We start from the raw sequence: 10,045 nt of genomic DNA, 5'->3' as shown, positions 1-10,045 counted from the left end.
GAAGGGGGTGGGACCTGAGGAGAGCTGTGAGAGATGGGGCTGCGCTTGGGTGAGTTGCCGGAGAGGGCGGGGACTAGAGTGGGGTCCGGGCCTGCGGGGCGCGCGTTGCTGTGCAGGGGACGCGTGGGTGTGCCTGGGCCCCTGACAGTGCCCGAAGCCAAGCCTGCAGGGTTCTGGCTGGTTGGGTCGTGGCCGACGCTGTACTCCGTACCCAGAACCCCTTGCGCTGGCGCAGCCCCCGAAGTTCAGCATCACCTGACCGGGCCTCTTCTGTAATCCCCTCGGCGATGCCCGTCCCGACTCCCACCTCACCCCCACCCTGACGGCCCCAGTCCACGCGCCACTCTTCAAGTCCACTCTTTATTTCCTTAGACCGGCTTTACACTGATCATTTGAGGCTGGGAGAGGAATAGGGGATTACAGGCGAGCCTGGTGTAGCACCCGGTCGCCTGAGTACTGTGAATTTTCTCCAAGTTTGCTCTTGGAAGACCTGAGGTAGCCTTGTCCTGTACTGCCCCTCCTCCTTCAGTGGGGCAGCTCCAGGACGATTTTGCCCACATTCTTGTTGGTCTCCATGTACGCATGGGCTTCTTGGATTTCAGTTATGGGGTAGACTCTGTCCAGAACCGGCAGTAAACGTTGAGGGTTCCCCGTGGAGAAGTGAGGCAGAATTTGCTCTGTGAAAGCCTTCACCAGCATCTGCTTGTACTAAGATAAGGAAAAGGAGACCATCAGCCTGGACAGAGGCCTTACCTTGCCACTCCCCACCCTGCTTAGTCTTTCTGCTTTCTCTGAAACTTGTACACATCTGAAAAGTCACACAAGGGTATGGAATGCCTTCACTACCAGCATGTATGTGCATGTCCCTAGATTTGCAAGCTCTGTTCTGTCCCAGATAAAGACCAAAGCTTGGAGAAAATATTAGTGTCACTGAAAGCTGAAGGGCTGTTTTTAAATAAAGACTTCCAAGCAGGAGGCAGCCACAGACAGGACTTAATATAGGCTCAATTCAAAAGGGATGCTTAACCTCTGCTATCCCCCAGCAGGTGTGAAACCCTGTTACGAAACTCCCAAAGCTGGCACCTGCTGGAATGCCACACAGAAAAGATTTCATGAATGTATAATCTGTTAAAGGTAGAAGCTTACTAACCTTACTTACCTAAGAGGCTTTCTTAGCACACTGAGAACAGTTCTGCCTTTGAAAACAAAGTCTTGGAACTATTAGTAGTATTTCCTAATATGGTCAATGCTTTGTTCATTGTTATAAAGTTTACATAATACATTACCCTCTTTCCAAGATGTTGAGGCCTTTATCAACCAATTTTAATTAGTTCTGTGAAATTAGGTTACCTATTTATCCACAGAGGGGCAGGTTTCTATTAATACGTAGACTCTCTAACTTAATATATGATCTTACTTTCTCAGGATTATGTGAATGAATCACACTTTAATGGATCATAGTTAAATCATGTTTTCTTTTCACCCATCACTCACCTTTTTGTCCCTAGATCTTAGCAGACTGGTGATCAGACTTCCTCTTTTAAAAAGCAGCTTTGAAAACAGAGGCCCACTGATGTCAGCACCTCCCATCAGACCATAGAGAACCCAGCGACCATCAAGAGCCAGGCAGTTGACATTTTTCTCCCAGTAGGAGCCGCCTATGCAGTCTAGAATAAGGTTGACTCCAGCGCCTTTCACATGAAACACAGATATGTGATGCTAGTCAGACACAGAAAGCTTGGTGTAAAGTAAGATAACATGGTATATTTGTGGAAATATGGGTATAAATAAATACAAGTGCAAGCAGTAAATCTATAGGTTGGAACTCAAAACATTGCTTATTTACATGGTTGTAAATGGAGTTTAGTTGGCTGAACTCTATTATACATGTGTGATATAGTTCATATTTTATGATCCTTGCCACAGCAGGAGGGAAATGGGGCAGCACCACGATCTGGTATTTCCCCTGACCTCCACGTAAGTAGAGAACCCACTGGCACCCAGGGGAACAGGGGAGATCCACCCCAGGCTACAGGACAGGCTAGTCCATATCTAAGTTATCAAGTGTCTGAGCTGGGCTGCCTGAATCATGGCTTTGCTAGCTTTGTTTTCATCTCTCCTTTTTGACTCATGTGGAACAATGGAAGGGTATGAGCCAAATATATGCAGATTCAGTTTCAGAATATAGAGGCATACACATCTACTCACCCATTTAGGGAGCTACCTACCCAAGCCTACTCTGACCAGCTCCAAACTGGTTTCTGCTCCTGTTAATTCACTGCAGAGTGGCTGGTTGGGAAAAAGAGGTCCTGAATAATTCCAGGCCAACTCTGTGTGATTATCCACTTTCTAAAAAGTGTATGAATCATATCACTTACAAGAATGCACAGGAAAATCATCTTAGTCCTAAATACTGCCTGCCTGTCTCCAATGGTCAAACACCAGAGTACTAGAATTTGGCCTGGGCAGTTGTTGTGCTTTTAGCAGAGGGAAGACAGATCCAGAGGCAACTCTGAGGCTGGTGAGGATTTTATTTAATCATCTCTGAAACTCCCGCTGAATTGCAGAAGCTTTATTTACCTTTGCTGAATTTCAGTGTTGCTTCAGAAAAATCCTCTTCTTTGTAATTGAATCCAGCAGCTGCTCCGAGCTTTTCTGCCATTTGAAGCTTGTGCTGGGAGCCAGCTGTGACCAGAGGAATAGCTCCAGCCATCCGGGTAAGTTGGATGGCAGCTGTGCCCACACCACTTGCTCCTGCATGGATTAGCACAGAGTCTCCAGCCTGAACATTTCCTGCGACAGAAAGTACAGGAACCATTTTCTTTACTTTGCAACTGCTACGCATTCTCCACATAGGCTTATTCTACCATGATCACCTGGCCCTGGGACCACCAAATGTCAAATCTCTGGCTGTTTTGAGAGAACATATTGACTTTTTGTCTTACTGCCTCTGGTCAGAGTGGGAAACAACTTTTGGAAACAGTTATTAGCAGCCACATCCATAATCTCTGTTTTACCTATGAAATAATACCAAAACATATCTCTGACCTATATCTGAGTGAGTAAGAATAACCACCATTCCTGCTGTCACTACCTGAAGCCAGCCCCTCTTCAGTCTGAAACCGGCCTCCAGCTGGTCTCACAAATCCAGGCACCGCACACAGCCACCAGGCTCCTCCTGAAATGTAGCTTTCATTATGTCACTTTCTCCTCAAAATGTCAAGTGGCTCTTGATTGGCTTTCGTGTCAAGTCCAGATAGCCTGCCATTCAAGGCCACTACAACCCAGTCCAAGTCTCATCTTTCATAAATTACAATTGTCATCCTTCACTTCTGAGTGAAGCAGCTGATCTCACCTTGACCCTCTTAGGCCACCTTGGTATGCCATCTGTCCATCACAGCTCTACCACCCTTCAAGGCCTTCTGTTCCAGAAAGCCTTCTCTGACCACCTTTGCCCACACCAGCTTTTCCCATCTTGAGCTTCTATTGTAGTTAGAGACAGGGCCACCCTTCCAAACACTGTGGTTGTCTTGCCAGTTACACTGAGTTCCCCAAAGCCAGGGACCCTCATGTAAGCTCTTTGCTGGCCTCAGTGGGATTGGGGAGGAATTAAAGAGTTGATTGAATGGCTCCTTCTCCTGTGCTAGTGCTCCCAGAGAGAAGCTTAGCATGACTGAGAAGCTGGGACTACTGCTGGGCTTACAGTGTGAAGATGTGCACAGGCCTTTCATCCAGTGCTTTCCAGGTTTTCTATGTGCTAACCATGATTTTCAGCCTCAATATTGCTGCACAGTATGAGGACCTGATACTACTGATGGTACAGTAGGCTGAGGTGCTGGGGTTGGGTGTGGCTCAGTGGCCAGATCAAAGCTGCCCTGCAGGACTGTTGGGTTTTGAGGTGGCTGAGTCATGAAGAAATTGAACCGTGCTGTATGGAGTGAGCATGAGGTAGGGTGGGGTGGTCCTTACCCAAGAGATGTAACAGTTGGAAGGCGGTGAGCCAGGCCTCTGGGATGGCTGCAGCCTGGGGCATGGTCAGTCCTTCCGGGATGGGCATGAGGAGCCCTTCAGGGACAGTGACATACTGAGCCTGGCCCCCGCTAGGCAGCAGAACCATGGCTGGGTCCCCAATCTTCCAGTGTCCCTGGCAGCCAGGCCCCTGCTCTGCCACGTGTCCAGATGCCTCGAGTCCCAAAATGTTGCTGGCTCCTGGGGGTGGGGCATACTGGCCTTGTCTCTGCAGAGAAAGGGTGCACTAAGTAGTAAACATGATCAGAAGTCTGTGTGTCACCATCCCTGGCCCTCTTCCCATAGCCCCTTTTTTATTTCAAGACAAAGTTCAGGGTAAAGTTAGGTTTTTTAATTCAAGAAAAAAGAGAAGAGAGGTGATTTGTTTCATGCAAATAAGAGACTGTAGTTCCCATAATCAGTGGATGTCTAACTGGTAGAGTCCTTCGCTATTTCTCTCATCTAAACCCCTTGTTTTACAAATGAAGAAACTGAGACCTGGGCAGGGAAATGACTCGTCCAAGGTGGCAAAGCAAATTAATAGCAAGACTGGGAATAAAACCGTGGACTCCTTTTCTTTTTAATTCAATTTAATTAATTAATTTTTTTATACAGCAGATTCTTATTAGTTATCTATTTTATACATATTAGTGTATATATGTCAACCCCAATCTCCCAATTCATCCCACCACCACCCCTGAGCCCCCCCCCCCGCCCCCCCACCCCCCGCTTTCCCCCCTTGGTGTCCATACGTTTGTTCTCTACATCTGTGTCTCTATTTCTGCCTTGCAAACCAAACTGTGGACTCCTTAATGATAGTCCTCATATATCAAGTGCCAGGCTCTGTACTCGCTCAACACAATCCTCAGAAGCCTCCAACCAGACGCTTGAGACCAGAGGGACTGAACTAGGAGTGTGTATCCGGACCATTTGAGGAGCTTTTTCAAAGTACACATGCCTGGGTCCTGGTCCTATTTATTTTGAATAAGTGCCCCCTGTGATTCTGGTGTACATTTCTTAATTCAAAAAATGCAGCTGGCCTAGTTTAGTACCTCAAAAAGAAGTCAGAAGAAAATTCTTAAGAGTACTGCCCCCTGCCAGCTCTGGGACCCTCAGAGTGGAAAGAATACAGACTTTGGAGCCTTAAGACAAAGACCTCAATTTGAATCACAGTTCCCCTGGTTACTAGTGTGTGGCCTTGGGGGGACTTCCCTGGTGGCGCAGTGGTTAAGAATCTGCCTGCCATTGCAGGGGACACGGGTTCGATCCCTGGCCCAAGAAGATCCCACAGGCCACAGTGCAACTAAGCCCGTGCGCCACAACTACTGAGCCTGCTCTCTAAAGCCTGCGAGCCACAACTACTGAAGCCCGTGTGCCTAGAGCCTGTGCTCCACAATAAGAGAAGCCACCGCAACGAGAAGCCCGCGCAACGAAGAGTAGCCCCCACTGGCCACAACTAGAGAAAACCTGAGCGCAGCTACGAAGACCCAACGCAGCCAAAAATAAATATAGTGTGTGGCCTTGGGCTCATTGCTGAACCTCTCTGACCCTCAGTTTCTTTATCTGTCGAATACAAATGGTGAACAGGGCTGCCTGAGGAGTAAAGGAGATAGAGCAAGGTCTAACACGCGCGCACACACACACCCTCAACAAATGGTAGTTCCAGTCTCCTTATCTGGAAACCTGAGCAGACAATGGTTTGATGCAGGGTGGACTCTGCTGTGCACATACCCCTGTATTTTGTGTAAACAACGGAGGCTAAGCGGTTCTAGTTTCAGAACCCCCAGCACTGCACATCATGATGAGCATTAATGGTAGTGCCCTAGGTCTTTCCTTCATCTGGTGAATGTTTATTGAAGAACCTGGAGTCCCGCCCAGTCCCAGCCGCTGCCAGACCCCTGGGTACCTGGAGTAAGTCCGCCCGGTTCAGGGCGCTGGCTGCCACCTTCAGGAGGACTTCACCCTCTCCTGGGCTTGGCTTGGCCACTTCCTTCAAGTAAAGGTTTTCTGGTCCTCCCGGCTTATCAAAGTGCACAGCTAACATGTTCTCTGAGGACACAGGGTAGACCGAGGTTCTTTGAGGGGCGCAGCGACCCCGGCCGGCCAGCGGCCTCCCTCAGTCTGTCCGGCCCCCGCCCCCTGAGCTCCTTCCCGCGGGGCCCCTGCAGCCTCCGGACCGACCCCACGCGGAGGACACAGACTGGGACGAGGTGCAGAGAGGATGGCCGTGCGGGTTGGCTGCGGCGGAGCAGGAAGACACTGAAGAGCGTCAGGCAAGTTTCACTCCCCCGCCCGGGTCACTGGAGCCCGTGAAAGTTACTTACTTGCTCCGGGTGGGCCCCTTTGCTGCTCCGGGTGACGCGGCGCGATCCTGCGCCCCCTGCGAGTCCTCGGAGCAGAATCCTGGAGCAGTGGTGCTGCCTCGGCCACCACCACAATGGACGGCTAGACTCTGGGTAGTGCAAGCGGTGGGGCTGACCCTCCCCTTCTTCCTTCTCCTCCTTGCCCTTTAAAATGCAAAGCTAGTGGCGGCAAATCAGATTTTCTTTAACTTTGAGCCTCTGGAATCTAGTCTTTCTCTTGGTTTGGCGTGAAATGCTGTTCCAGCCCTCACTTTGAGAAAACTTTCCTCTCTAGGTAACAAGACGCGAACTCTTGGCAGGCGATCGGTCCATTTCCCAGTCAGACCAGGCTTTTAGCCCATTGGCGCTTTAAGTCTGGCTTCCTGCCCTTCTTGTGGGCAGGCGTCCCGAGTAGGGTGGGCAAGCAGGGTGCTGCTCAGAAAAAAGAGGAGCATTAGGGACAAAGGGAAGGTAAAACAGTCCCGGGATTCTTGTCACTTCTGCGGTTCCTCCAGTCTTTCCTGGGGATGAGGGAGCGGCCTCTGGAAGACGCTGCCCAGTGAGGCAATTTAGCCTGGTTAAAAGCTGTATAAATAGGCTACATCAGGGTTTCTCAACCTTGCCGCAATTGACATTTTGGACTAAATTTTTTTGTTGTGAAAGACTGTCCTGTGCAGCTTGGGATGTTTAGCAGCAGCCCTGGTCTCCACCCACTAGATCAACAACACCCCTATCTAGTTGTGACAATAAAAAAATGTATCAGCATTGCCGGATATACCCTGGGGGGCAAAACTGCTTCTAGTCAAAAACCACTGGGTTAGAAGAATACACACATATGTGCGCCTGTATAAAAACAAGATAGGTAGCTTTTTTTCCCCCCCGAAGTGCTTTATAATTTACCACCTCTTCTCTTATTTGATCTTCGTAACACTTTACTAAAAAGGAACTGAGATGTAGCAAGATTAATTTGGTTTCAAGTGGCACATAGCTGATGAGTGTCAGAGCCAGGAATCAAACTCATATCTCCTGGTCCTTGTCCAGGGCTCTGTAGTAGAAAGAAAGGCTGCCTGGGGCAACAGTCTCTCCTATCAATTACAAAACCTCCTTTCTCTCTTTATTTACATCCCTCTGCTGAGCACACCTCTTGCAAGAAGGTTACCCAAATTACATATTTTTATAAGGCCTGTTTTCCAGAAATGCCTGTCAGCAGCTGTCCCTCCTCTTGCCATCTATGTCAAAGCCATCATTGCAAGAAAAGGGACAGAAGAAGCTGAACAGTGTATTCAGGGAGAAGGTCCATATGAGGCTTTTCTGGAAACTTTGTGGTGGGTATTTCTTGCTACTTTTGTGGGTAGGCTCTAGTGTCTCAGAGGGACCATGTCCCAGGGAGAGCAGGAAACTTCTGCTGCTGGCTCCCTGGTAATTAAAGGATAAGATCCAAACTCAGTAGTCTGGCACTTGTGGGCATATTCTCTCTCTCCTTTCTAGAGAAAACCTACTCATTCTTCAGGACCCTGCTTGTGCATCTTCTCTGAGGATTCTCCAGAGGGCATTTTCTCCCCCACCCTTACCTCTTTGGTCTAGGTAAGAACCAAATTTGAAGAATAATGTCAGAGTTTCTGGACAAGGAATGGAAAACAATGGACCCTGGGAAAAAGCTTGACTTGTAGAGATTTATAGGAAGGTGACTATCTCTTAAGAGTGTAAGCCAAGTCTCTAGCTTAATGGCTGGGCCCTCGCTGTCTTTTGACAGGGAGTCAAAAGAGCAAGGCGTCTTCTTGACATTTTATATACCCCCAGCCTACAAAGGTAGAGACCACTTCCCCTTTCACCATCTGTGGACCTGTCATAGTAGTTTAGGGTGTTCCAGCAATCAGAAAATAACTCATCTAATGGGAGCCAGCTGCCAGTCAAGATCTGTTGGAATGAATTAAATATATGCCCAGCAAAATAGAGCAACTGGCAGATTCTTAACCACTGGGCCACCAGGGAAGTCCCCCGGGTCTTTTTAAATTGTATAAAATCTTAGAGTATGTGGAAGAATAAACTCCCCCAAATGGCCAAGAAATATATGAAAAACAATAGTAAGAAAGACATATTACCAGATGTCAGAAAATATTGTAATGATGATAAAATGACAATATAGTACTTACTTCTGAGGTGTTCCACAGAAATAAAAAACACCAATATGTAAGGACAGACAGAAATGTTTATTGCAGCATTGATCACTGTGACAAAAATCTAGAAACAAAATAGATCCCAACACTAGGAGAATGGCTGAATAAATGATGAATACTGTGCATCCATTTGAAAAATGACCAAGCGTTATAGCAGTTGTCACAGAGGGATTTACATGAGAGAAACATTGTGGTAAAACAATGACAAAACATCCGCATACACATATACATGACTACACACACACACACACACACACACACACACGAGTTACATGAGCATGGAAAAAGATACGGAATCTTTTTATATATATCATTATCTTTTTTTTTTTTTTTTAAATAGAGTAACAGACCAACCAAGATGAACCACACCCTTTTTTTTTTAAAGGGAACGCTATTTATTTATTTATTTTGGCTGTGTTGGGTCTTCGTTTCTGTGCGAGGGCTTTCTCTAGTTGTGGCAAGTGGGGGCCACTCTTCATCGCGGTGCGCGGGCCTCTCACTGTCGCGGCTTCTCTTGTTGCGGAGCACAAGCTCCAGACACGCAGGCTCAGTAGTTGTGGCTCATGGGCCTAGTTACTCCGCGGCATGTGGGATCTTCCCAGACCAGGGCTCGAGCCCGTGTCCCCTGCATTGGCAGGCAGATTCTCAACCACTGCGCCACCAGGGAAGCCCTATATCATTATCTTTATATGTAAGTTGTTTGGGGTTATCTGGAAGAGGGTGATGTCATGGGAGGTAAGGAACAATAAAAAAGGAAAAGAGAAAAAAAGTGTATAACTTTTAAGCACTTTATATGTAGCGCTATGTAAAAGCAATTAAATAAGCCTTTAAAATTAAGAAAAAAAATTGAACGTTGAATGGTCCCACTGAACCATATTTCCCTGTAATCACAGCCTATGGGTAGTCCCCTCGCACACTGACTTTGGATTTGACCATGTGACTTGCTTTGGCCAATGGAACAATGAAAAGTGCTTATAGGGAATTCCCCAGCGGTCGGGAACTAAGATCCTGCAAGCCGCGCGGTGCGGCCAAAAAAAAAAGGTGGGGGGGTGCTTATATGTTGAAATTGCCCTCTCTTGCTACTGGAAACTTTTTCACTGTCATGTGAAGAAGCTTCTTGAGCTACTCTACCAGAGCCTGAGACTTCATGGAGCAGAGACAAGCTGTCTGAACTGAGCTCCTCCGGACCAAATAGCCCCAGATGATTTGCCAGTTGACTGCACCTACGTGAATGACCTACCGTGAGATCAGCAAAGGAACTTCCTGATCACAGACAGCAAAGGAACTAATCACAGACCAAATTATTGACCTACAAAATTGGTTACAAGTAAAATGATTATTGTTTTAAGCCACTAATATTTAGGGGTTGTTTGTTATGCAGCAATAGATAATGGATACAAAAAGGCTCCTCAAGAAGAGGCCTCCTCTCCTCTATTCTATCATAATACATCTCTTAATAACACCTGTAGCACTCTATTGTCTGACTTTCTTCCTGACCAGACTGTGGCTCTCTAGAGT

The 10,045-nt window shown here is 47.4% G+C and overlaps 2 protein-coding genes across 4 annotated transcripts in view; one reads left to right on the top strand and one right to left on the bottom strand.

Moving 5' to 3' along the window:
• The first annotated feature begins 18 nt into the window (after positions 1–18).
• Positions 19–10,045, top strand: part of FAM228B (family with sequence similarity 228 member B) — a 75,149-nt gene continuing 65,122 nt past the window's right edge. The window contains exons 1-2 of the mRNA XM_036872719.1: positions 19–49; positions 2,638–2,717. The gene's annotated coding sequence lies outside the window, so the exon portion shown is untranslated. The remainder of the gene's footprint in view (positions 50–2,637; positions 2,718–10,045) is intronic.
• On the bottom strand, positions 347–7,082 carry TP53I3 (tumor protein p53 inducible protein 3). Of its 3 annotated transcripts, none has more exons than XM_036872716.1 (6): positions 6,333–7,082; positions 5,915–6,057; positions 3,970–4,255; positions 2,581–2,793; positions 1,495–1,691; positions 405–708 (listed from the first exon to the last, which is right to left on the bottom strand). In XM_036872716.1, the coding sequence occupies exons 2-6, from the start codon at positions 6,050–6,052 to the stop codon at positions 526–528; spliced, it is 1,017 nt and encodes a 338-aa protein (XP_036728611.1). In that variant the 5' UTR covers positions 6,053–6,057; positions 6,333–7,082; the 3' UTR covers positions 405–525. The 3 variants fall into 3 exon arrangements, with proteins under 3 accessions (XP_036728613.1, XP_036728611.1, XP_036728612.1); XM_036872717.1 differs by having other exon boundaries at positions 3,970–4,237; XM_036872718.1 differs by having other exon boundaries at positions 347–708; positions 3,970–4,237; positions 5,915–7,082.

The sequence above is a fragment of the Balaenoptera musculus genome, chromosome 13 (genome assembly GCF_009873245.2).
Source record: "Balaenoptera musculus isolate JJ_BM4_2016_0621 chromosome 13, mBalMus1.pri.v3, whole genome shotgun sequence".
Lineage (NCBI taxonomy): Eukaryota > Metazoa > Chordata > Mammalia > Artiodactyla > Balaenopteridae > Balaenoptera > Balaenoptera musculus.
The sequence above is the reverse complement of the archived record's forward strand: the minus strand, read 5'-3'. Positions and strand labels throughout refer to the sequence as shown.

Excerpts from the sequence above, each read along its gene's own strand:
- TP53I3 (XM_036872716.1), bottom strand. The coding sequence starts at position 6,052 with ATGTTAGCTGTGCACTTTGATAAGCCGGGAGGACCAGAAAACCTTTAC. Across the intron at positions 2,794-3,969 it reads CCAACTGTTACATCTCTTGG|GAAATGTTCAGGCTGGAGAC; the intron begins GTAAGGACCACC and ends TTTCTGTCGCAG. Across the intron at positions 709-1,494 it reads TAAGATCTAGGGACAAAAAG|TACAAGCAGATGCTGGTGAA; the intron begins GTGAGTGATGGG and ends TCCTTATCTTAG.